The sequence below is a fragment of the Cervus canadensis genome, chromosome 9, assembly GCF_019320065.1.
Source record: "Cervus canadensis isolate Bull #8, Minnesota chromosome 9, ASM1932006v1, whole genome shotgun sequence".
In the NCBI taxonomy this organism is placed as follows: Eukaryota; Metazoa; Chordata; class Mammalia; order Artiodactyla; family Cervidae; genus Cervus; species Cervus canadensis.
In genome coordinates this window covers 2,073,024-2,098,641 of record NC_057394.1, presented here as the reverse complement: position 1 = coordinate 2,098,641, position 25,618 = coordinate 2,073,024, and the positions used below count along the sequence as shown (strand labels likewise).

At 55.3% G+C, this 25,618-nt stretch overlaps 1 protein-coding gene across 1 annotated transcript in view; it reads left to right on the top strand.

Moving 5' to 3' along the window:
* COL4A2 (collagen type IV alpha 2 chain) overlaps positions 1 to 25,618 on the top strand; it is a 160,139-nt gene that overhangs the window by 108,508 nt on the left and 26,013 nt on the right. The window contains exons 7-25 of the mRNA XM_043478324.1: positions 39 to 155; positions 1,665 to 1,736; positions 2,079 to 2,114; positions 2,218 to 2,280; positions 4,378 to 4,413; positions 6,820 to 6,861; positions 7,678 to 7,776; positions 10,304 to 10,339; positions 10,912 to 10,962; positions 12,035 to 12,079; positions 14,106 to 14,159; positions 14,882 to 14,948; positions 16,045 to 16,155; positions 16,603 to 16,752; positions 20,347 to 20,439; positions 20,666 to 20,823; positions 23,862 to 23,934; positions 24,020 to 24,126; positions 25,133 to 25,334. Of these exons, the coding sequence (XP_043334259.1) occupies positions 39 to 155; positions 1,665 to 1,736; positions 2,079 to 2,114; positions 2,218 to 2,280; positions 4,378 to 4,413; positions 6,820 to 6,861; positions 7,678 to 7,776; positions 10,304 to 10,339; positions 10,912 to 10,962; positions 12,035 to 12,079; positions 14,106 to 14,159; positions 14,882 to 14,948; positions 16,045 to 16,155; positions 16,603 to 16,752; positions 20,347 to 20,439; positions 20,666 to 20,823; positions 23,862 to 23,934; positions 24,020 to 24,126; positions 25,133 to 25,334 (1,612 nt within the window). The remainder of the gene's footprint in view (positions 1 to 38; positions 156 to 1,664; positions 1,737 to 2,078; positions 2,115 to 2,217; positions 2,281 to 4,377; positions 4,414 to 6,819; positions 6,862 to 7,677; positions 7,777 to 10,303; positions 10,340 to 10,911; positions 10,963 to 12,034; positions 12,080 to 14,105; positions 14,160 to 14,881; positions 14,949 to 16,044; positions 16,156 to 16,602; positions 16,753 to 20,346; positions 20,440 to 20,665; positions 20,824 to 23,861; positions 23,935 to 24,019; positions 24,127 to 25,132; positions 25,335 to 25,618) is intronic.

The following is a 25,618-nucleotide window of genomic DNA, read 5'->3' as shown; positions in this document are numbered from 1 at the left end:
CCTGGGGGCTGGAGGCTCAACGGCTTGTCTATTTCCAGGGCCATCCTGGGCAAGGCGGACCCAGAGGACCCCCCGGGTATGATGGCTGCAACGGGACGATGGGCGACGCTGGCTCCGCGGGACCCCAGGGCCCCGGCGGCTTCCTCGGGCCCCCCGTGAGTACACGCAGCACTCAGCCTGCCCCGCTGGTTGGCTGCAGAGTCTGGGTGGTGGAAATGCAGGAAAGCTCTCGCTTTTGGGAGAGCCCGCCGAGGTCCCCCTTGAGAAACTGTCTCAGGGAAGGTCTCCCAGGAGGGTGGGCTGCCTCCTGCCTGCAGGATGGTGTTGGGTGTGGGGGAGCAGGCACGTGCCAGGACCCCCTTTATACCCCAGAAAGGGCCACCTTTACGCCCCAGAACCGTGGCTGCCCACCCTGGGTTAGCAGGCAGGATGGAGCACACTCCGCGGCTGAGGTCTCTTGCCCCCGTCTGGGCGTGCTGGACTCAAAGAGCTCTATTTCCCTTCGTCCTTTGCACGCTCCATAGAAGGTGATGGGTTTGTCTCCCAAGCATACCATCACGTCCTCCCATTCAAACAGCAAGAATAATAGTGGAATCGTGGAACTAAAATTTTAGAAAGCTTAAACCTTGAACAGACTTCTCAATTAGTCGTCACTTTTATTAGATTCTAACATCCTTTGTGACATGAACAAACAGTTTTGTTCTGCAGGATATACAAGGTAGACTTTACTTTTCTAAATGGAAGAACTTTCATATAATGATCTATTTCATGGCCTCATTTATTTTTTTAGGGTCTTTGCAAACAATCTTATTTGATAATATGTTGCTACCTTATACCAACATATTCCAAATTCAGGGTTAAACTAACACTTTGTGGCAGAACTTTTTATTTAAAAAACATTTTACGGTGCGGGAAGGGCAGCAATAACAATCTTCATTGCATTTCCCTGGAGCTGGCCGATTTCTGGTTACCTTCACACCTCTGCCCTCCAGCTCCCCATTCACTGGCTATTTCTTTTTCATGTGATTCAACTTATCAGTAAGCTACACTGTGCTCTATTCTAATATCATAGCTTTCATTATCAGTAAATATATCCGTCACTTTAAAATACAGGTTTTATATGTGGATATTAAAAGACCTGTGTACTTATGTACCTGTGTATCATGTACTGGGCTGGCCAGGAAGTTCATTCAGATGTCACGGAAAACCCACACCAACTTTTTGGCCAATGCAGTATACTGACGCAGTCCTGTTTTTGACGGATGACCCGGAATCTCTCCCACAAACAGTGCTGCAGAATGTGAGGGTCGATGTTCTAGTATGCGAACACAGAGAAGGCAGAGAACAGTGTTACTGCAAAGAAAAGGAACAGGTCAGGAGAGGAAAGTGTTGGTTTGCTGAACGTCTACTTGGGTTTCTGAAAATTAAATCCTATCGAATATTTCTCTTCTAACTTTAAGAAAGATGTGTTGGGTAAATATGAAAGTAAAAGTCTCACCTCGTGGTTAAGGTAGAGATGGGCGTTCAGAACAGTCTCATCTGGCCATAAGGACAGCTGGACATCGCCCACGAGAGGGGGCAGCCAGTGGCTCCAATCACGTCTCTGTGCTGAGTGCTAATGGACGGCTTGTGTTTTTCTTTCTCTGCCGTGTGCGCGCATTTAGGGGCCCCAAGGACCGAAGGGGCAGAAAGGCGAGCCCTACGCTCTGCCCAGAGAGGAACGCGACAAATACAGGGTAAGTCGGCAGAGACGGGGCATGAGCGAGCCCCCGCGTACACTGCCCATTAACAGAGCGACCTCTGCGTGGAGCGGGGGGACGCACAGTGGGGGAACAAGCCAGAGTCTCCACTGATTTCAAGGTCCTCTCACTGGCCTCCGGGCTGTAGGCCATCTTACACTAACTGCGGGCCTGCCCTTCTCATACTCATGACAGCGCAGATGTCTAGGTAATTAACATCACCGAGTCCCTAGACAGCGGGTGTGTTTTATAGGCTTATTTCCAACACTGCAGTAAAATGCAACTAAGTCCACAGATTCTTAAAAGCTGAAACTCTTCAAACTCTTTCTTCTCAATTAGGGGGAAATTGGAGAGCCCGGACTGGTCGGCATGCAGGTAAGCATTGCTTTGTTAGAGAAGAGCCCTGGCAGAACCTGAAGGGCTCCGGGCTCCACCCGCTTCTGCCTCCCTAACCGCCTTCTCTGTTGCCTCTCCGTAGGGGCCTCCCGGCCGCCCTGGGCCCGTGGGACAGATGGGTCCGGTTGGGGCTCCAGGAAGACCGGTAAGTTCCAGGCTCACGTGCTCACCCTTGCGGTTGTCCAACATCCTCCGAGATGCAGGCCATGCGGACACTGCTGAAGGCCTCACGCGTGCCTGACGCGTGTGGTTGCCAAGACCACCCAGGCCATCCCTTGTCCGCGCTGCCGCCATCAAGGTTGAAGAGCGAAGACTCAATGCCAGCTAGGTCAGATTTTGGCCTGGTGCTGGTCTGGAGCCCTTCCAGCCAGGCAGAAGCTCGCCCAGCCCCGTAGCAGACCAGCAGACAGGGGCTGGTCATCCCGCGCAAAGCAGACCAGGGTCCAACGGGTCCATAAGGAGGAACTGGGCTCTGCTGGGCCAGGCCTTAGAGCAGGGAGGCCATACCTGGCCTGGCCTTAGAGCAGGGATGCCACAGCTGGCCTGGCCTTAGAGCTGGGATGCCACAGCTGGCCTGGCCTTAGAGCAGGGAGGCCACAGCTGGCCTGGCCTTAGAGCAAGGAGGCCACAGCTGGCCTGGCCTTAGAGCAGGGAGGCCACAGCTGGCCTGGCCTTAGAGCTGGGATGCCACAGCTGGCCTGGCCTTAGAGCAGGGAGGCCACAGCTGCCATGGCCTTAGAGCAAGGATGCCACAGCTGGCCTGGCCTTAGAGCTGGGATGCCACAGCTGGCCTGGCTTTAGAGCAGGGAGGCCACAGCTGGCCTGGCCTTAAGAGCAGGGATGGGATGCCACAGCTGGCCTGGCCTTAGAGCAGGTTCACTGCACCTGGGCACAGCCATCATGACAGGTGAGATACTGGACATCAGTTAACCAAGTGACCCTTGGGCCCCCCTGAGTGGCAGTCTACAGGTATTCCCTCCTCCTGCAAGTCTAATCAGGAGTGAGGCTTGGCAGCCGAACCCCTGGATGGAGGAGGGCGAGTCCCAGGCCTGGCTGCCTCAGATCCTTCCCGCTGCCCAGGGACCAGGAGGTGAATGGGCTCCTGCAGAATGCCAACTCTCTCCTCCTCCACGTTTTTTATTAATTAGACAAACAGGCCTTGAATTACTCAGGGAGAGCTGTGGCCGCAGGTGAGAGAGTCCTTCTCAGAGAACACCATGCCCCGAGATTGGGGTGGCCGCAGACGGGACCCGCTCCTCGGCCAATGCGGAGAGGCAGCGGGCACGTGTGTGTCTGAGGGCAGGTCCGTCACACCAGCAGCTGGGCTGGGAGTGCGCGTTCGCTTCCGTCAGACCGCTGATCATAATCGCAACAACTGATCACATCTCTACGAAGCACAGCTCTCCCGGGCCGTGCTGGCTGTCTTCCCAGCAGCCCTCCGGCCCTGAGATTTGGCCGAAGGGAAGGAGACGGGCTCGTGCTTCGAGGTGCTCTCGGCCCTTGTGCACACGCAGCTGCCCTTTTACGGCACACGGGCCACGGGGTGGGGGGTGCCCTGCGTTACGCACACAGTCCCGGGAAATAAGAAACAGCAGCATGCGCCCCGCCTCCGCGAGCCGAGGGGCCGGCCTCCAGGCCTTCGCGCGCGCCGCTGAGGCCTCCCACGGCCCCGGCCCCATCCACTTGCTTCTCCGTCAACACGCCTGGCTCTTCTAAGGCACGTGTCAAGCTTTTTCCCTCGGTGTGGCGTGGACAGGGGCTGCTCTGCAGGAACACGAGGCGATCCTGGCGGGCGGGTTCCCAGCCCCGCGGAGTGGCCGGACCTAGATTAACGCTGTGCGTGCTCGTCCGCCGGCCCAGCAGCGGGCAGTGGGAGACGATGCTGGGCGGGGGAGCGCACGGGAGGCCGAGGGGGGCGGGCCGTCTCTGGAGGAGCGGGGCCTGGGGCCTCGCAGAGGGAGCAGAGCCAGCGTGAGCAGGACGCGGATCAGGTCAAAAGCCTGAACTCAGAAAAGCAAGCCAGGAACAGCTGTGCCTGGGCAGCCAGCGGACCCTGAGAGCCGGGCCGACCCCCCATCCTCCGTCCCCGCGTCCCCGCCGAGATGAATGTGCTGGAAGGCTCTTCACATCCTCCCCGGTGTGCTGAACACACAGCGGGCGGCTTTCCCAGGGCTCCCGAGCAGATGTCATCTGGGTCCTGGGGTAAAGAAAACAGTTGACAGATTTCTTTGTGTTTGTGCAGGGACCGCCTGGACCCCCTGGACCCAAAGGACAGCCAGTAAGTTGTTGGGGGCGGGGTGGGGGAGGGGGAGGGGGCAGGGGCTTCGCGTGCTTCTGTGTCTGCTTCTTGACTGTGGAACTACCTGGCTGACAAGCACATCGTTTGTCTCATGAGGAGGACAGTTTCGTAGCGTTATAAGACAAGGCTCTAAACTCCAAGAATAATCCATGCGTGCCCCTGATGGCCGCATGAAGTCGCTGAGTGAGTGGATGCATGGAATGGCTTGTCTGGAAATCGCATAGCATTCCTGTGGCCACATGAAAATCCAGCTGGCAAATGTTTGATTAGAAACACGGAGCACAATGGGGACAACCCCTGCTTATCCATAAGGTGCTCACTCACGAGCCGGGACAAGGCAGAGCTAGAGTTGTGCGGGGAGCTGACGGCCTTCTTCCTGCCTGGGGGCAGGCGGGCCCTCCCAGAGCGTGCTGTCGGCCTCTGTGGGTGTATTCAGGGAGCTTCAAGCCAGGCTCTGGCCCAACCCTGTCCTCTTTCCATCAGAGAAAGACGATCCAGTGGGCTGGAGCACCGCAAAGTTGGTGGCTTCTTAGGAACATGGGCACCATTCGGGCTTAATGTGACCTGAGAAAGTTAAACAAATCCCCAGGACAAGCCGTAGGAGGTTGGCGAGGGATGTATTTGGTCAAACCCCGACATGAGTCAGAAATACTGGGCTACTGTTAGGAACATTTCAGAACCACTCTTTGGCCTGTGTTATGGCCAAGGACGCCTCCCCAGCCCACCCATTCCCAGGCCTGCCCCGCAGAAACCCCATCTCCTGGCCGCCCGGGGACCTCAGCTGTCACCACCCCAACCCCAGCTCCCATCATCTCTGACTCAGCTTCCAGCTGCGGCTGGAGCTCGTTAAGGCTTCTGCCCGCCCCCCTGCCCGGCTCCCTGCCGTCGGGCCTCCCAGGGCGGGCTGGGAACGGCCCAGAGCCAAGAGATGCGGATGTAGGACAGGGCGGGGAGCCCCGGGGTCGCCTCAGATCCCCACTTGGCTGCAGCACAAACAGCCCCAGGCCTCCAGCAGGTCACTTCCTGGTGCCCTAGACACCGGCTGGTGAGGCAGGGGGATGTCGGGGTCCCAAGTGTATCTCGTTCTCGTCTCGCCTGGCTGCATCTCTGTGCTTTGATTTCAGCTCCCCAGCCAGGTGGGAAGGAAGCAAAGAGAAAGCAAAAATTAATGAAAGGCTTTGTTTTTATTTGTGGAAACTCAGGGCACCAGAGGCGGGGGGCTGTGTGGTACGGACAGAGATCGGGTGGGCCCCACGGGATCCTGCGTCTCGGCGGGGACAGGAGCCCCGGGAAGGCGGCGGAGCCATGGGCAGTCGGAGGGCCTTCCTGAGCCGCGTGGTTTGTCCCGAGGCCCTCCTGGCGGGCGGTCAGCCCTCCCACGCACGCGTGGACGCTCCCCTCATGAAACTGTCAAACACGCCAGGGTGCCTTCCCAGTCTGCCTCGGAAGCAGAAAGGATGATGAAAAGTTTGGCTAAACTCAAAGAACACCATCATTAAGAGGGTTAGGACATCTTCCTGTGAAACTTAGGATTGATTTACCAAAATGAGAAAGTCTGAGGCAGAGGAGAGTATGAATCACGGTCCTCAGATTGGGATCCCAGGCAGGAAACGGCTGCGTTCCGAGCCCAGAGGGCCCGGAACCCAAGGAGATGCTCTGAGACCCCTACCTGTAGAGTCGGAGGGCCTGGGCTCAGACCTGAGCTCCGTCACCTGTTCGCCACGAGGCTTTGGCCCAAGGATATGACACTCTCCCCATCGATGACGTCCAGACTCACCGTGTGGTCCAGAGGGCTGAGGGAAGTTAGCAGGGAACCTGGACTGTCAAAGCCCAGGGCCGCCAGGAGGAAATCACTCAGGGCTTCTTGGTCATCAGGATTTGAGCAGTAAAATATATAAGCAAGTGGCGAAACATCCCCAAGGGTGACAGAACAAGTTTTCTTAGCCCCCTGTACTTCAGATTTTGCTTAAAGTACAAAACACAAATTCCTTAAAAGCAGAGCTTTATTAAAACACTAGTACATCATTTTTATGAACCCAGAATTTTTATCATTTAAGGTTTGGTCTTAGTGAACGCTCGGAGCTCACTGTGAGGGGCCACTTTCTGCAACTGGTACAGCGTCTCGATTTGCTCCTGTTCATTTTATGTGATACCTGGACTCGAGACTTTCAGTACACCGTTTACATGCGGCAATAGCAAGAGAAAAGACGTTTCTTTTCCTTTTGTATTAATTCGTTCCTGGGAGCTGAAGCCAGAATATTATGCAAGGATAGTTGTCCAGTGATGTTGCAAATACATAGATATGAGGTTTCTTTTCCTAAAAGAAATAATTCCATTTCACTGCGATTATTGACTTTAGACTTACAGAAGCCATTTGTCTTTCAGGGCAACAGAGGACTTGGTTTTTATGGAGAAAAAGGTGAAAAGGTAAAGGAAACTTACTAGATTGAATTAGGAAATACTGGCAGCTCATTCTAAAGTCTTCGTTTTATGCAGTTGTCTTGCGGCGCTCTGCAAACACACCGTTTGAAAGGAAACAGTCATTGTGAAGAGTCAGGTTAGCAGACAGGCTCCAGCGGTGGTTACGATCTGTGAGACCGGGTTCTCCCAGACCCGGGGACTGAACTGCGTCTCTGTCACCTCCTGCATTGGCAGGTGGATTCTTTATTTCTAGTGCCACCTGGGACGCCCGTTCTGATTTATGTCTTGGGTACCAGTCCTAGAAAGCAGTAGCATCATACATAGCAAGAACCACCGAAACATTTGGCCTCCAGACCAAATAACGTCCTTGTATATAAGTTCATCATAGATAATTCCACCGAAGCAAATGCAGCCTCAAACTGTGACCAAGCTAAACAGCTTATATGCATAAATTCTAAATGATTATTAATGCAAGTGGAAATCAAGTGATTTTACCTTACTCTTATTTTATTCTATATGATGTTTTTACATTTTTTTAAATGTTTCACATTGAGGCACAGCCGATTAGCAATGCTGGGGTGGTTTCAGGTGGGCACAGAGGGACTCAGCCGTACGTATACACGAATCCATTCTCTCCTAAACCCCCTGCCACCCAGGCTTATATATGACCTTTGTCTTATGACTGTAACATTATTAACATTGACGTGCGTGTGACGAGTAACACCAAAGACAGGAACAGCAGTTTGCGGAGGGATTGTGCTTTTGTTCACCTCGATCGCATCCTTCAATCTAAAGACAACGGCTTTGCTAAACCGTTCGCAGGGGGACATGGGACTGCAGGGACCCGGCGGGATCCCCCCGGACAACGGCTACGTCGAGAAGCCCACGCCCCTGTACGAGCTTCTGCCGGAGCAGTATAAGGTAAAGGGGCCACAGCAAGACTGCCGCGTTCCCCTTTGAACTAAGAGGAGGAGGAGGGAAAGACCGAGCTTTCTCTGATCTTATTCAAACAGTCACATTCATGGTGGAAGTGCCCTCCCCACCGAATTAGCAAATTATGCATTTGAAAGCACTGATCAGTCACAGGCCTCTCTGTACATCATTGTTCGTAATCGTGAGGAAGTGGAGCCAACTTGAGGATCCATTTAAGGATCTCAGCTCCGTCTTCAGTCTCTAGTGTAGACGTAGCCAGTGGTCACAGCACAGCTCAGAGCCAGGATGCGGAGCCGTGTGAGCAAAATAAAGCCTACATTTTGCTGACATGGAGCGTCCCTGTGGGCTTTTTGGGTCAAAGTCAGATTTCTGACTCTTGTAGTTTCTGTTAATGTTTTGTTTGATGAAAAGCATCCTCTTGGAGTCTAAATAAAAATTAACACCCTTCTCTATCACTCATTCACTCAGACAGACCGTTCACCCGTCCTAAGCCTTCTGGGTCCCCTGTGCTTCATAAAGACCGAAGCAGTGACCTGGTAGAGTACTGACCTTGTAGGGTGGCAGGGTGGAGACCGGGGTGAGACGCACCATGAAAGGTCATGGGAGCCAAAGTGAAAATCCCACACGTAGACCGTGATCCCTGCCTCTCAAGCATCTGTCAAGATGGGTGTGAATGCCGGGGGACGGATGGGAGAGGGCAGGCTGGACCCCCCGACCCCGTGGGGGACGTGAGTCTGTGCAGCTGCAGCGTTAGGAGCGACTTGGGCGCTGACAGAGGCAGCCTGGGCAGAGGCTGGTGCGAGCCCAGAGGGGACGGCCGTGTGCCAGCCGAGCTGAGAGCAGGACAGCCCTGGAGCACCAGGCCGGACAGGGCCTCCCGGGTCTTCAGGGTGGATCCAGGAGGGGCTCTGCTCCCGGGGTGACCTGACCATCAGCAGCGTAGGGCCCCCGTCCAGTGTCAGGACAGAAGCCTGGGTGGAGTGAGACCAGAGCAGGTGTAATCCCTGCTGAGATCATCAAGCAGCTGAATCACATTTCCCTGTTCTCTGCAGCCAAGAGGGAATGCGAAAAAGCAGAGACGTTAGTTTGCCAACAAAGGTCCTTCTAGTCGAGGCTATGGTTTTTCCAGTGGTCATGTATGGATGTGAGAGTTGGACTGTGAAGAAAGCTGAGTACCGAAGAATTGATGCTTTTGAACTGTGGTGTTGGAGAAGATTCTTGAGAGTCCCTTGGACTGCAAGGAGATCCAACCAGTCCATCCTAAAGGAGATCAGTCCTGGGTGTTCATTGGAAGGACTGATGCTGAAGCTGAAACTCCAATACTTTGGCCACCTCATGCGAAGAGTTGACTCATTGGAAAAGACCCTGATGCTGGGAGGAATTGGGGGCGGGAGGAGAAGGGGACGACAGAGGATGAGATGGCTGGATGTCATCACCGACTAAATAGACATGAGTTTGAGTCAACTCTGGGAGTTGGTGATGGAAAGACAGGCCTTGCGTGCTGCAGTCCATGGGGTCGCAAAGAGTCGGACACAACTGAGCGACTGAACTGGACTGAACTGCAGAGGGAATGGGTCCCAGGACCTGGCCAGCCTGCAGGGGGCAGTCTGGAACTGCAGGATCCTGGGAGCTGTTCTAGGATTGATGAGTGAACGGACTCATTGCCGCCTTTCCTTCCCCGTTTTAGACTACGAGAAACAGGGAAAACTGAGCATATAAAATGGACATCACGGGCTTCCCTGGTGGCTCAGTCGTAAAGAAACCACCTGCTGATGCAGGAGACATGGGTTCGATCCCTGGTGGAGGAAGACGCCACGGGGCACGGAGCAGCTAAGGCCGTGCCCCATAACCATGGAGCCGGGGCTCCAGAGCCCGGGAGCTGCAACTGCTGAAGCCCACGCGCCCTGGAGCCCTCGCTCAGCACCAGGAGAAGCCACCGCAATGAGAAGCCCGCCCAGCGCCGCTAGAGAGGAGCCCCCGCGCACTGCAGCTAGAGAAAAGCCCGTGAGCAGTGGAGACCCCGCACAGCCAAAAACAAAGACAGAAAATTATTTTGAAGGAAATAAAGCCGACGTTGCTTTCTAAAGCCACTCTCACTCGGGACTTTAACACACTCCTGATGAGCCTTGTCCTCAGAGGACCCCCCCCATCACCTGAATGACCTCTCGCTATTTCATTATCGAATGACAGCCCGTCTGTTATCACCGGGGCTGTTCCCCAGGGGTGTGCCCTGCCACTGTGGGCCCCGAAGGAAACTCACAGGCAGAAGAGACGGCCCTGCAGTCACATCAGAATAACACACAGTTTCATCTATGTTGTGAAAATCCAAGAGAATAGCACATTTTCCCCCTTGAATTTTGAAGCCGCAAGGTTTAGGGAGTCATTTGTTACAATCCGTTGATATTCGTTGTTTGCAGTTTTATAAAATACTTTGCACCTTATGTCATCAATCCTGACCCATTTTAAATAGTATTTGTGAATTAATGAGCATTTCCTGTCTTTCTTGTCTTCACAGGGTGAAAAAGGAAGTGGGGGAGAGCCAGGGAGAATAGTAAGTCGAGGGATAAAGACGCTTCTTCTCACCGGTGCTTCCCGCGTTCTCGGGGGTCCCATTACAATGTTAGACTGTCCGGGGCGTAACAGCCCACTGCTCTGGTCTCCAGTCCACTCATCTGCGGCAGGAAAGGGTGATCGTTTCTCATGCTGTTTTTCAGAAAACAGTGTCAGGATGTCTTCTTTCTGCAGAGTCAGCACCAGCTGATCACCCTCTTCTGAAGTTCATAAGTGAGCCCAAACCACTCAGAAGAGCAGTTCCGTGGAGGGAAGGGCCGGGCGGGCTTGGTGGAGGCTTCCTGGCCAGGGTCCAGCCGTGTCATTGCTCTGCCTTCCCTGATCTGGGTCCCGCCTGCCCCCGAATCCCCAGTGCTCCCCGTCGCCACTTACCAGGTGACGATGACCTGTGATGTGCCGGGTGGATGACCGTCCCAGCCCACTGCAGACGTCCTAGGAGCCCGTCCTGCGTGGAGCTGGAGAGGCAGAGGCAGGCTGGCCGCAGCGGGGGCACTATGAATGAGCCCCCAAAGCAGGCAGACCGTGAAGTGTGGTCTCTCTGTTCTCTCCTAGGGCATCTCCTTGAAGGGAGAAGAAGGCATCATGGGCTTCTCGGGATCACGGGTAAGCCTTCTGGGCCTGCTGTGCGCTTTGCATTGTCCGACTTTTGGAAAGACTTCATTTTGCTTTCATTTCTTGTTGAAGTATCGTTGGCGTACGATAGCGCATGTGGTAGATCCACAGCACGCTGACTCTCAGTTCTCAGAGGCTCCGCTCCACACAGTTGTCCTAAGACCCCGGCTCTATTGCCAGCGCTGTGCCGAGTGTCCGAGCAGCGTGTTGTGACGTCACCGTCTGTGCCCCTGGCCCTCGCTCCACGGCAGAGCTGAGCTGGAAGTGCAGAGGTCTGCCCCACACCCCCGATCCCCGACGCTCACTGTCAGGTTCCTGCCCCTCCGTGGGCTGTCGGCTCCGACCCTGAGCCTGCCTTGACCGACGCGTCATTGTCGCCCAATAACCGTGGGTTTTAAGACCGTGCTCCCCCCTTTAGGGGAGGGACATGAACGGAACTCAGACGCATTTCTGCTTGTATGAGCCTGAATGACTCGGTGGTAACAGAAACGGAGGCTGTCTCCAACAACGAGCTCGATTTCTTGTTGCCCCAAGAGTCCAAGGAAGATGTCCCTGGTGGGGCAGATGGGGTGAGGGGAAGTCTCCTCTTGAGGAGGCTCGGCTGCCTGTCACTCCTGGCCCGAGAGCACACCACCCTCCACCGGCCAGAGCTCAGTCAGCTGGCCTAGTCCACCCCCCAGTGAACTGGAAAGGTGGGCAAAGACAGGAGCCTTGGGGCGACTGGCCACAGCCACCCCAAGGACAAGTATCACAGTCGCCAAAAATCAGAACGAAGACTCTGGGAGCACGAGGGGGCAGGGTGCTTTCTGGCTGTACCGCTTTGACTGTGTTGTGTTTATGGGTTTCTCCACGTTTCTTTAAGTCACAGCCAGGATGCGTTAGGTGAAAGTGTCGCTAAAACGATGCCTCTCCTGCGGGAAGGAGAGGGAAGTTCAGACGGCGTCAGCATTGTCGTAGCGAAGTGTTTACTCACTTAGCCCCGGCAGGTGCCGTGACCGTGCCCTCCAGGAAAGGTCGCTGCACATTCTGAGCTGTCACTGCTTCTGTTTTCTCTTCAACCCAGGGTGCCCCCGGCTTCGACGGTGAGAAAGGTTCACCAGGACAGAAAGTAAGTTTGAGGCATGAAATGCAATCTAGTCCGGGCCTGAAACATCTTACACAGGTCACATGTGAAGACTGGGGCATCCCAGGAAAAAAACACCCTCCCCTTAAAACTTTCCCATATTTGCAGTAGCAGAAATGGTCCCTCCCCGATCGTCTCTGAAGCGTGAAGGAGCTCGCTCTCACTTTCTGTCGTTTGGCAGGCCAGCACGGGTCCCTCCCGCCCCAGGCCACCCATCACCTCCCCTCCGCTGGCCACGACCCCCGGGGCCCCCAGTCTGGGCCTTCCTGTGTCAGCAGCAGCGTCCTGTAAGAAGGTGGCCGGCGTGGTGGCTGACAGTCCACCCGCGTTCTCCATCTACTGACCGCTCACGTTTTCACACTGGGTCTTCAGCGACGACCCAGTTTGTTGTCTTTATCCGGGTTCCACTGACAGATTTTTTGGTCCGCTTTGTAGGAAGCCGATGTTCGGTGAGAAGGGCCTTATGAATCTGGATCAGGCGTGGGGCTGTCTGACTGCTGATCTTACGAGAGAGAAGACGTATAAACAGGGCTTTTTAGTGACAGTTCCTTTCTTGTCACGGCTGTCTTCACCCGGGCCCCGCCCGCCGCAGACCCCGGGCTCTTGCAGCTCATCCAGGGAAAGGGAACGTCCCTGTGTGTTCACCACGCGTGTTTCCCGCCCAGCGCTCCTCGGGGCTCCCCGTCCACGTGGGCAGCACCGTCTGAGCGGCTGGCTGGGTCTCGCTGGACACGGCTTGGGCAGCCTGCCTGGTCACCGGCCCCACGGTCGCTCCAGGCTCCGTCCAGGCTCTGGCCTGGGTCGTGGGGCAGTCAGTAGGCAGGAGGTCACTTTTAACATCAGAGAAGTTTGCCTTCACTTTCCAGTCTTCACTTAGTGTGAAAGAGAGTCAGTCTAAACCAGAGGCCCAACATAAAATACCGAATTAAGCCAATCTTAGTTCACTCTGAACAAAGTAGCTTTCAGCATGCATGCTCCTGGATTTCAAAATATCCTGTAAGGTAATCAAATAATGCACATTTTTATCCCATTGCCATTCTGATTTTAGGGGGCTTAGCATATACACTCTTTTGCAAGAAGGAATAAATTTCTAGATTTTTTTTCTTTAAAGCTTTAAATACCTATCCAGATATGATGCAGCCCATAAGGGTAAACCTTGCCTTTCAATAAGTATTCAAGGGAATTAGAATGCGATCATTACAATTAGAGATTTTTTTAAGTCAAGAGCAAAAGCTTCTAACTGAAGAAGCTCCATGCTTCTAGTTGGTATTAACTAAAAATTTTCGGAACCCTCCTTGGGAGATGGCTTTAATAGGTGGATCAGGTTGCCAACGCTCCACCCCTCTGGTCAGTCTTAAAGTCCAGACGTCAGGGCAGCTGGTGAGTGTAACTCAGCAGGAAGGACTCAGGGCCCCGAGAAACACGTCGGGCTCAAAAGGCGAACCTCGGGCCCAAGGAGGCCCAAGACCTAACAGCCACTCATGGTCTGGAGGCCGTCGGGGCTCGAGGCGCCCCTGGGCCCAGCTCCACGAGGATGGGGTGGGCCAGGCCCCCCGCGTAGGGCGTTCACACCCAAATGACCCTGTTTCCTCAGCAGCCGCAGGAAAGGGCACTAAAAAGATAGGAAGGAGGAGCAGCAAGCAAGCTGCCAAACGTCACAGTTTGACTTTTATTGAATCCTGATGCAGATAAAGCAACTTTAAAAAGACACGTTTGAAACTAAAATCCGGGAAAATTGAACGTCAAGTGGGTAGAAGGTGATTTTAACCAATTGTTGTTGATTTTATTGGACTTCCCTGGTGGTTCAGATGGTGAAGAATCTGCCTGCCATGCAGGAGACCCAGGTTCGATCCCTGGGTCAGGAAGATGCCCTGGAGAAAGGGAATGGCTATAGACTCCAGTGTTCTTGCCTGGAGAATCCCAGGGACAGTTGATTTTGGTAGCTACAATGTACTGCGGTCACTCCTTTATATTTTAGAGGTAAAATAAGCACCAAGCATCTTTTCTGCAGGGAAGCAGAGGACTGGACGGGTACCAAGGCTCTGACGGATTGCCAGGACCCAAGGTGGGCTCAGGTCTCCTCTGGGGGGCGGGGGCGGCTTTCACTTCCTTCCTCCGGGTGCTGTTCTGATCCCCTCCTGTGCACCTTCATGGGAGAAGCGGGGAGGGGGCTGAGCGAGCGGACACTGCAGCAACGAGAGGGTGGGGGCCCCTGGTTCCCATGAATAATCCCGTGGGGGGACGCAGGGGGTTGAGGACTCGGGGCGCACCTGCTCCAGCTGTCAGGGGACCCAGCAAGGTGGGGGCGCATCCCATCGGGCGGGGCACCGCTGATGAGGACAGAGGGCTCACGGCCAGGCCTTCTGGGGCTAGAGAGGCTCAGAGGCATCTAGGCAGCTCGTGGAGTTTGGGCCTCACAGTCCAGATGGTGTCAGATCGGGTGTGGGCACACAGCCCCAGCTCACCCTCACGGGCGATCCGACGGCGCCATCAACGTGGAGGAGTCTTCCTGGAGGCAGGCGGTCCCCTGGCCACTCCTGGTGTCTAACAGGGGTCTCGGTGAGAGCGGCCCCTGCCCGCTCCGTCCTCTGCTGGCGTGTCCGGCTGGCAGCCGGGAGGCTGGACTGACCAGCGCCGCCGCAGCGCGGGCGTGGAGTGCGGGCAGCGTCCGGGGTCTCGCGGCTCAGCACAGCCTCCGCCCGGCTCCTCATCCTCTCAGATCTGGAAGCAGCCGTCGGGTGCAGAGGCCGGCTCACCTCCTCTCGTTTCCCTCTCTTCCTTCTCCAGGGAGAAACGGGTGACCCCGGCCCCCCCGGCCTGCCGGCCTACTCCCCGTATCCTTCCGTGGCCAAAGGTCTGTGCCGTGCGTTCTTCGCGTTCACATCTCCCGGGCTTTGTGGTCTGTGGTGGACCCAGAGCCATGAGCTCGGGGGAAAGACTTTCTGTTCAGCACTTAACCTCGGAGAACCTGTCTCGTGAATGCTCCCTCCCTGTGGGATGAGAGGGGTGTCACGGAGCGCCCCCCGCTTTCCTCCACCGGGAAAGGCTTTCGTTCCGACCCACCTCGTGTGGGCTCTGGCCTTGCCCCCCGCAGCGGCACCGCGGAAGCCCAGCCTCGTGCCCGCCAGGCCTCCGTGGGCGCGGCCCGGCGCCTGCCCTGGTTTCCGCTCCAGCTCTGGCTGTGCCCGCTCTGGGCCTTCCGTTTGGCTGACGTGCCCCCTGGACGTCCTTCCCTTGACCCTCCTCCGCTGTCCACTGCCCGTATCAGCTGTCAGATGACGCGGCCTGGTGCCTCTCTGGCCTCTGACACAGCGGCTGTGATACCATCCAGGCGCGCGCCTCTGTGGGAATCGAATGTTGGTCAAGCGTGTAGCACTGAGCCCGCACACTCACGAGCTCAGAAATATTGTCCACTATTATTTTCATTCTCCGTGGTCCCTCAAAGTCAGATTTCCCCCACACGCACAAATAATCCTCCCGTCCTATATTGTTTTGGTGTTCTGTGCCTGTCTCGTTTTATAATATTTATAGGAATTTTGTATCAACCCTGTTTGGGCTTCCCGGGTGTCTCAGTGATAAAGAATCTGCCTGCCAATACAGGAGACGTAGGTTCCATCCCTGGGTCGGGAAGATCCCCTGGAGGAGGAAATGGCAAGCCACTCCAGTGTTCTTGCCTGGAGAATCCCCTGGACAGAGGAGCCTGGCGGGCTGCAGTCCCTGGGGTCGCACAGAGTCAGACGTGACTGAGCGGCTAAACAGCAGCAACGTCAGCCTTGTTTGATTGAGGCTGAGCTCCCTGACGGCGGGGCCGCCGCAGACGAAACACCCGGGCCCCGCGCGCCCATGCGGTGGGCGGGGCATCAGTCCTCTACCTGCAACGAGAGCGTGAACACCCACCCCGAGGCCCGGACAGTGGTCCTTTCATCGCGGGGTGTCTGTCTCGGTTCCAGGTGTCAGAGGTGAGCCGGGATCCCCAGGACAGCCCGGGGAGCCAGGAGCCCGCGGAGAGCCAGGAGACCCCGGTCTGCCGGGCCGGCCGGGCACGTCCATCGGAGACGAAGGTACCAAGCTTCCGTGGCCTCGAAGCTAAGACGTGCGCTCGGGTGTCCCGCCCCTTGCTGGTGCTCTGTCCCTTCGGCTGGCCCGAGCGTGCCTGCACTCGAGTCGTCTGGATGTGGCCACAGAGCCGCTGCATCCTAACTAGGCTAGACGCGCTGCTGAGGGTAACACGCGCGGTTCTGTCTGTTTCTTGGCTGGGAGGAGCACGGGCTTTCTCCAACGTCATCGCCAAGCATTCTAACAGCTCTCGGGCCGTCCCCTGGGGGCAGGCAGGGGGCTTTTTAGAGTGGAATGATGCTGATGAAATGTACCAGCGGCATGGCCCTTTAGGTCGCTGGCTGGACCGTAAACCACTGGTCCAGTGGGGATGTCCAGGGCCTCAGGGCGCAGCAGTGCCGTGGCTGAATCCCAGGGGGCTCACGAGGCTGTGTTCACTGTTGGGTTTTCAGATGAGAAGAGAGGCTTGCCGGGTGAGATGGGACCCAAAGGCTACACAGGAGAACGGGGTTTCCCCGCGGTGTACCCCGGCCCCCCAGGGACCGACGGGAAGCCAGGGCTCCGCGGTCCCCCCGGGCGCCCAGGACCACCCGGCCCAGACGGTAAGTGGAGGGAGACTCAAGGGCGGGGCATGCCGGCGTCCGGACGAAGGGGCCTGGACGCAGCCGCAGTCTCACTTGGGTTTTTCTGCTGATAATTCTGTGGACGAGGCAGCAGCGGTGGCAGGCCATCCGGGGTGCAGCCGGGAAGGGCCCGCCGTGACCGCCCCGTGTCCTGGGCTGAGCACCGCGGGGCAGCCGGGAAGGGCCCGCAGTGACTCCCCCTGCCCGGGGCTGACCCCCGCGGGGCAGACTTGAGGCTCTGCCTTCCGGGCCCCCTCGAGCCAGAGCTGCCGCTGAACAGGTGGCGATGCTTGGCGCCAGGAGTGGCCGGAGCGCCTGGGGGGACACGGCAGCCGTGGGGGGCCCAGACGGAAGATCTGAGCCTCAGACTGGACGGGCATGGCGTCTGGACCCCGGTGCCGTCGGGCGTGGGGTCCCAAAGCGTCAGACACGGCTGAGCGGCTACGCACAGCACCGCAGTGTCTGGGTCCAGCTAAAAGGGAGATTCAGGGACGCGGCTTTTGTCGCTCCCATTGCTGTCTCTTGAGAAGAAACTTTCGGAGGCGTGAGAAGCGCGCTGGGGACAGAAGGCAGCCATTACCTCTCTGGTTCCAGTTTGTCCTCTGAGTTACTCAGGTTCTGTGTTCCCAATTTCCCTTCAACTGCAAAAATCAGATTCTTATATTCTTTTGAAAAATTTCGGCACAGATATTTCCCTGGAATTTGCCAAGTGGTTTGAGCAGTGTGATCACTAGTATTTTTTATTATCCTCACAGCGATGTTTATTCCCGCACCATCTGTGATAACGGCTGAGTTTCTCTGAGCATTACATGTCCTGAGTCAATGTTGTCTGTTGCGTTTTCCCTTTTCTGGCAACAGAACATGATGTATTAAAAATAAAAGCATACAAATATGCCTCTTTAAAAGATGGCGATGGAAGGCTAACCTTGCCATCCTTCCTGTAACTAAATTCCATTTTGATAAAGACACAAACGCATACCATCTGGCTTCATAAATCTTACTTAGTAAATCTACAACTTACTCAGAAGTCGTCTGTAAACACATGAACTAATTTCTGGTCCATATGGTTAACTGAAGAAGGAATTTATAAAATAGATGGAATGGTGTCTGATAGATTTATCAACTTAAAAGTTCAAGAGCATACAACTTTAGTTCTCCTTCAAGTATTCATTTTACCCATAAGACACATTGTTCCCAAATCACTTTTTAGAAGCAATCTCTTGTACAAAAAGTAGTCAAGCGTAATGGCCTTTTAAAATAGTTTTGTGAATAGTCATAATGTAATATTGATGATCTTGAGTCCCACAGAGCCCTCCAGCCTTTCCCCTGGAACAAAATTGTTGGACTCTTTTCTTGTTATCTGCATTTCACCCGGCTTTCTGTGTTGCTACTGACGGAAACCAGAATTTTTAGTCTTTCGCGGCTCCAGCAAAAGCAAACCATGAAGGCAGTTTTCTTTCTGAACTAAATGTCTGCTTACTCCCAGCACCAGCTCAATCAACCAGGCTGACTGTCGGGGCAGTTCCACTGTGCTCTAGAATAAGTCAGGGTACGGCCAGATTTCTCACAGCCACCTCAGTAAAATCACGTTGGAAAGATCACAGAGGCTCACTGCTATCCTTTAGGACTCGCTTGAAATTATTACTTTATCAGATGAAGAAAAGGCAGCATAGGAAGGAGGGGGGCGGGGAGGTGCACCTTCAGGGAGCCCCAGAGTGCCTTTTCTGGCTAGACTTGCAAACGGTGTGAAGACCACCACAGTGTCTTTATCTCAGATTTTAAAAGCCAGCACCCCTGAAGCATCCGTGGTTAAATAACTCCCTGTAGTACTAGCTTCTCCTAACTCATCAGGAGAACCTGGAGACGTAGCATAAAGCCCTCAGGCTGACAAGCCTTTGACCTGGTCCCCAGGGCCCAGGGAGCCTATGCTGGGCCCCGTCTGCTCCATCAGAGCCCCCTGGCCGGCACCCCCTGCACGCACTCTTCTCTGGCTCGGCTGTCCCTCCCCTTCCTTCCGAGGCGCCTCTGCTGGGCCTCCCTTCTTCCCCCCACCGTCCCGTGCAGGATGGAAGTCCTTGCCCATGTCTCTCCTGCTTTGACGGGACTTTAGTACCATGACGTACCAGCTGATGTACCAGCTGTCCCCAGCTGCACCCCCATTGCCAGAATCTTGGCTCGCTGTCCACGATGCCAAATAGAAATGCAGAGACGGAGTTCAGAGGACATAGGAGAGTGCCTTGTTATTTTTGCCAGGCCCAGGGGAAACACGCAGGCTAGCGCCTGGAGAACTGTGCCCACCCCACGCCTTCTCAAGAACAGGGAGAGGTTCTACAGCCTCTTGAAGGTCTTGCTTTTTTTTTTTCTGCGAAGTTTCAAAACGGCCACAGCTGGCATCAGGCAACTCGGCAACCAGGTCCAGTGTCCCGGAGGCTCCCAGCCCCGACCTTCTCTCTGAAGTGCAGTGTGGAGCGGACGAGTGCCAGGTGCAGCGTGTTGTCTCTGGGGTCAGAGGGCAGTCAGCCTCGTGAAGGACGGGGATTAGTCAGGGCTGACGAGTAACCGAGGCTGTTTACGTCCTGCCGGCCTGTTGGGCTGGCACTTGCCAAGGCTGTCGGCGCATTTCTACTCTGCGGCGATGTCCCCAGCCTCGTCCCGAACGCTGAGCCGCAGACTCCCCCCGGCGGTTAACTGGGCACCTTGTCAGTGCTGCGTGTCTCAGGGCATCTCCAGCTTGGTGAGCCCTCAGCCGGACTCAGGGTCTCCCCTCCCCAGGCCCTCAGCCGGGGCCCGCCCGTCTCCACCGACGGGGGACCCGGAGCCAGACCCTGGGCGTCAGCACCCTGCCATGGAGCTTCCCAGGGATGTACAACCTCGTTCCCGCCACAAGATGGCGCTCCGCTCGAGCAGAACAGCGTTTATTGGGCTTTTAGAGTCTATTTCTCAACACGGTAGCTCAGACGTCCTTGCTTGGGATGCTCAGAGCCCCACAGACGAGCAGGACGCCCGGAGGGCCCCCATCCCAGTGAGGGGGAAGGTGGGGACGGGCTGGATCACAGGTTATCCACACAGTTACACGTGTGCGTGTGTGGACGTGTGTGCACCCAGGGTGGAAGCCCCTGGGGCTTGTGGGGAGGGGCGTGCCCACGTGCACCTGTTCCAGGCCGGGGGCAGAGAAGGGAGGAGTTCCCCTTAACACCTTTCATGGTTTGGTTTTGCTCTGGGTCTTTGTCTTTCTGGGAACCAGAGGTTGTGGTGATCTCAAGTCTTTAACACACAAGTAAAATACATGATTAAAAAAAAAATCAAAACTCCTCTTTGGACTCCACGTGTCTGAAAAGTAAAGGTGTCTATTTGTAGACTTTAATGGAAAAACTGAAATCACAGGTGTTCGCGTGTCTTCTAGCCCTGGAAGCAGTGGCCACAAAGAGGAAGTCTTTCTGAGAGCTCCTGGGCTGGAGTTGGGCGGGGGGTGGTCGTCTGTTGGGAGATAAGGCTGTAAACCTTCCCTCGCAGGAAGCAGGCGGCAGGCCCTGGGCTGAGCTGACGTGCCGTCCTTGTGGGTCTTCCCCTCAGGTTTCCTGTTCGGCCTGAAAGGAGCAAGAGGAAGTGGGGGCTTCCCTGGCTCCGCCGGGTTCCCCGGGGCTCGCGGACAGAAAGGATGGAAAGGTGAGGCAGGCCGGGGTGAGGGGGTGCGACAGCCCACCCCCCGCTGGTTCTGAGACGACGCTGAGACCCCCAGCCCCGCTCCCCACCCCAGGGGTGTGAGGACCGGAGTGGGCGCGTCCTGCAGCGCGGCCCTCCCAGCCCAGCCCCTGCCCCTGCAGAGTCCCAGGAGGGTGTACCTGTGTGTCTCGAATAAACAGCACGGCGCCCCGTCTCCCCCACATTGCAGGTGACGCCGGCGACTGTAAATGTGCAGACCAGTTCATCAGGGGGCCTCCGGGGCTGCCAGGACCCAAGGGCTTTGCAGGCACCAACGGGCAGCCTGGCAGTAAAGGCAGCCAAGGAGACCCCGGCCAGCACGGCCTCCCCGGCTTCCCCGGGTTCAAGGTGAGAGACCCGCTCTGCCACGAGACCGACAAGGCGACCTTGACCCCTGACCCCGCGCCCCGCCTGCCCGGCTTTCATTTACTGAATCACACACGTTAGACCAGCAGCACTTACGCACCCAGGGCACCATTCAAAAAAAGCTGCATATTCCCAGAGACGCTTAAATCTTTTCCTGGTGGGAACGTGAAGTGGGGCAGCTGTTGTGGAAAACAGCTTGATGCTTCATCAAAAGGTCAAACGTAGAGGTGTCACGTGACCCGGAAAGTCCCCTACTAAGTACAGACCCAGGAGACTGAAAGCAGGTGTCCACACCAAAACTTGCACTTTGCCGTTCACGGCGGCATTCACGCACTAGCTGGAAAGCGGAAACAGCCCCGGTGCCCGTAAGCGCTAAATGGATGGAGCAGACGTGGCGTCCCCACCTGGTGCAACGTCGTTCATTCATCCAGAGGCGTGAAGTGCTGGCACGCGCTGCAGCGGGAGCCCTCAGGAACGCTGCGCTAGTTAGGCCTGACCCGGTAGGACAGGTGTTACATGACACCACCCCTGTGAAGGGTCCAGAACAGGGCTCTCCAGGCAGAAAGTAGGTTGGTGGTTGCCAAGGGTTGGAAGGGCGGACAGTGGAAGTGACTGATTCTTTTTGGGGTGATGAAAATGGTCTGGAATTAGGTAATAGTGACAGTTGCAGAACTTTGTGAAAATACTAAAAAAAAAACCCACCCTGAATTATATGCTTTAAAATAATTAATCTTATGTGAGTTATATCTCAAAAAAAGAAGCCTGTCTGTACTTAAGATTCCGTGTTTTATGAAGGCTCCCTTCACTCCATAAGAAGCGAGACGTCCAAGTAAATCATGAATGTACTTGGGATGAATGTGTGGAGTTTTCTGCCTGTGGATTCCAGCTAAATGGGCCTCGTTTCACACCCTAAGAAAAGATGGTCTGGAGTAGGTCTTTCTCTGTGGCAGGTTTTAACCCACTAATGATTTCAAAGCAAAGTTCAGGGGGAGACAAACTATTTTTTATTTATTTTTTACTTAAAAAGAGAACTGCGGGACATCTGTACAGTGGAACATCTAGCATTTTGTATATTCAGCAGTAGAGGAATGTTTGCTCAGGACCCCTGGCCAAGGATGCTTAGAACCACCTGGCGAGGTTTCAGGATGCAGGCAGCGTGTAGCCCCTCAAGCTGCGCGTGCAGAGGATCATTACTCAAACTGCTTCGTACTGAGGGAGCTTTGCCGGTGAAAATGAGGTCTAAAGCCCCTCTCTGCTCCATTCTCTGGGACTTCCCAGAAGACAGATGCTTTTATCCAACTGGACATAGTAGGTGCTACATTTCCTGCTAGTTTAAAAATGACATCATCTCCAAATCCTGGCTAAGCATGTAGAAGTTGCTCAAGTATTCAGAAAAAGCATGCATGGTGCGAATCCAAACTGAGGAACGGCGGAACTGGTAGGACGTTCGATTCTTTGTAAAGTGATGGAGCATTCCGAGAAGCCAGGGGGATCTCATGTTGTGCACATGGAATGTCTAAAATCTTCCAAGAGCGTGTGCTTCCCCGGCTGTGTGGCATGCATACCCACAGCACCTGCATTCAGACGTCTCAGGTATTGTCACTAACTTGTGTTCGGCTCTTTGCGACCCAGGGACTGTAGCCCGCCAGGCTCCTCTGTCCATGGGCTTCTCCAGGCAAGGATACTGGAGTGGGTTGCCATGCCCTCCTCCGGGGGATCTTCCCGACCCCGGGAATGAACCCGCGTCTCCTGCACTGCAGGCAGATTCTTTACCACCGAGCCACATCTTGCATTTGATTGTATGCTTGTGTATCTGCAGCAGGAATGCCTCAGACAGATTTTTTGTGGTTTAGTATCTATACTGATAGGATCTGCCAGAGCACCGCAAATATGGAAGTCGGTTAGTAAATGAACCCGTGCATCCATCCAGTTACCCAGAACCTCTGAGTCATGCCCTGCCTCTGTGGGAGACTTTGTTCTAGATACAGAGAGAATGTCACCCTTTTCTGCAAAGGAACAAAATCGATAAATCAAGCATCTGTGGACTTCTTAAGGAGAAAAGAACATTTCGTTTGAAACATTCCATTTAATTAAACCAATACTTAAAGCTCCCATGTTCTTACAAATACCAGCAACCAAGACTTGCCCGAAACTAGCAAGTCATGCACATCAAAATGCACCCTGTGGCTTCCCTGGTGGTCAAGGAGCTAAGGCTCCGCACTAGCAGCGCGGGGGGCCAAGGTTCCATCCCTGGTCAGGGAACTAGACCCCACGTGCCACAACTGAGAGTTCTGGCGTGCTGAAACTAACTAATAAATAATTTTTTAATGCATCCTGAAATGTTCATCTGCTCATTTCTGCTCACTGAAAGACCTAAACTAGATTTTACAGCTTTAAGTGTGAATGTCCCCAACTTGAGTTGTCTCTAAAGTATGATTTTTTTTTCCAACCTTGATTTTAGTTAGGAAGACAAGCTATAGATTAAATACTCTTATTGTTCAATATTGAATGATCTCAAACATCGTTCATACCTGGCGGCTTACTATTTGCCCAGATTCTACAAAATTGTAGTTGAGTTAGCAGCCTTGAAGTCGTGGTAGAGGATCGCTTCTCCAAAGTTAAAGAGTTTGTGACTGCGGATGGTGTTTCTGCAGCCCTGGGCTGGGCTCTGAGAGTCTGCCTTCCTGACAAGCTCCCGGGGAGGCCGGAGTTGCCCACCTGCGGACCACACATTGAGCAGCAAGGTTCTTACTTTCTGCATCCAGCCATGTGTGGCTACGTCCCTTAAGTTTTAGCTACTTAAAATTTTACGGTCAGTATCTGAGTTCCACCGGCCCCGCTCAAGTGCCCTGTGGCCATTGGTGGTTGGTGGCCGTGGCACTGGGCAACCGGGACAGACGTGTCCGGCTCTGGGCTTGATGCCAGGTAAAGGCCCTCAAGTCATAGGAATGGGAATCGTTGTCTTCTCGGAGGCCCCGGACAGGGTGGATAAAGAAGGAACTGTGTGTTTGTTTCCACAGGGAGCCCCTGGTAACGTCGGTCCTCCTGGGCCCAAAGGGATGAAGGGAGACTCCAGGACCATCACAACCAAAGGTCAGTCTCTGTGGGCGGCAGGTCCAAGACCCGTCGCCCCCTGTTGGCCCTGGAAGGGTAGACTCACACCGTTCTCCTCCGCCAGGTGAGCGGGGCCAGCCCGGCGTCCCAGGCGTGCCAGGGCTGAAGGGTGGTGACGGCATCCCAGGACCGCCCGGGCTCGATGGGTTCCACGGGCTCCCGGGCCCTCCCGTGAGTACCTCGGGGGTGGTGGGGGGAGCGGAGAGGGGGCTCAGCCCTCACCCCCATCAGCCACGTTCTTACACAACTGAGCATCGGAGGTGCTGACCAACCCGACATCCTCCAGCTCAATCTGTCCTCTTTTGATGAGCAGGAATCATAGTTTTTAAGGGAACAGTGAGTGCGGTTGAAGCCAAGCCCAGAGTGAACATTTGAAAGAAAAAGAGGAAATAAACATTCCTCCTGCTGTAATGTAGCCTGAGAGACCTACCCCCTCTGCCAACCGAATATTCCTAGATGGAGGGGGGAACACTTTTTCGAGAATTGCTTATAAAACACACAACTTTGTTTTCACAACACACGCACACCCGTGTTGCAAGAGAGTGTGTGTGATAGAGGCAGAGCCCCCAGTCTCCTTTCTGCGGGAAGACGGAGGGCAGATGGCGAGGGGCCGGTGGCCGTGAACACCAGAGTCCTCTGCCCCACTCCAAGCTCACCCCAGCCCGCGGAGCGGAGTGAACTGGATGTGGTGGAGCTCTCTGCCTCCCAGCTTCCGCTTTGCTGGTCCCACCATCTCTCCTTATTCTAACAAGCTCGCTGCTCTTTCTCGTCCAAAGATTTCCTCCCGTTTACCACTGCACTGCCCCTTGGGAATAGGAGACCGGTCACAGGTGCTAAGTCCTAAAGATGAAATAATGTGTTCCTGCCCCGATTAGCCAGATCTCTGCATAGCTGCTCTCTCGAAGAATTCCTCCTGAGATTGAAGGTCCAAGCAGAGCTTGGAAAAGAAAAATACTCAAACAGATTCCCATCCTCTAGAGTCTTGTTCATGGCTGTCGTGACATCTGTCCTTTGTTTCTGTGACCTGGCCAGACTGTGACCGGGGTTCCTGTTCATCCCTGCTGTCTTCTGCCCCATGTCCATAGCATGGAATTCCGGGGTTGAGGCGGCGGGCCTGGCAAGATGGCTGTCTCTGAGGTTTCCACGTGTTGTAAGAGATGTTCCTGATTTCTCACAGGGCGATGGCATCAAAGGCCCCCCAGGGGATGCAGGCCAACCAGGAGCCCCCGGCACGAAGGGCCTTCCAGGGGAGAGGGGCCCCCCAGGACTGGGCCTGCCAGGCCCCAAAGGCGAGCGCGGCTTCCCCGGCGATGCTGGATTGCCCGGACCACCAGGCTTCCGGGGGCCTCCTGGCCTCCCCGGCGCTCCGGGACAGATCGGTACGCGGGCCCAGGCTTGCCTCTTTCACAGTCGTGAGACACTGTTTGTGCTTCCACACCTGCCGCTCTTCCCCAGCGGTGTGTGAAAGGGGCGGGGCCGGGGCGGTCACACGAGGCACTGCGCTGCTCCATCAGTCCTCAGCATCACGCGCGCCACCCGGCCTCGGGGTTTTCCAGACCCAGCACGGGCTCTCACCCCAGCTGGACGTACAGAGGCGGAGCACCGAAGCTCGGAAACGGGCCTCCAGTGCCCTGCCCACCCCAGCCTCCCCACCAGCACGCAC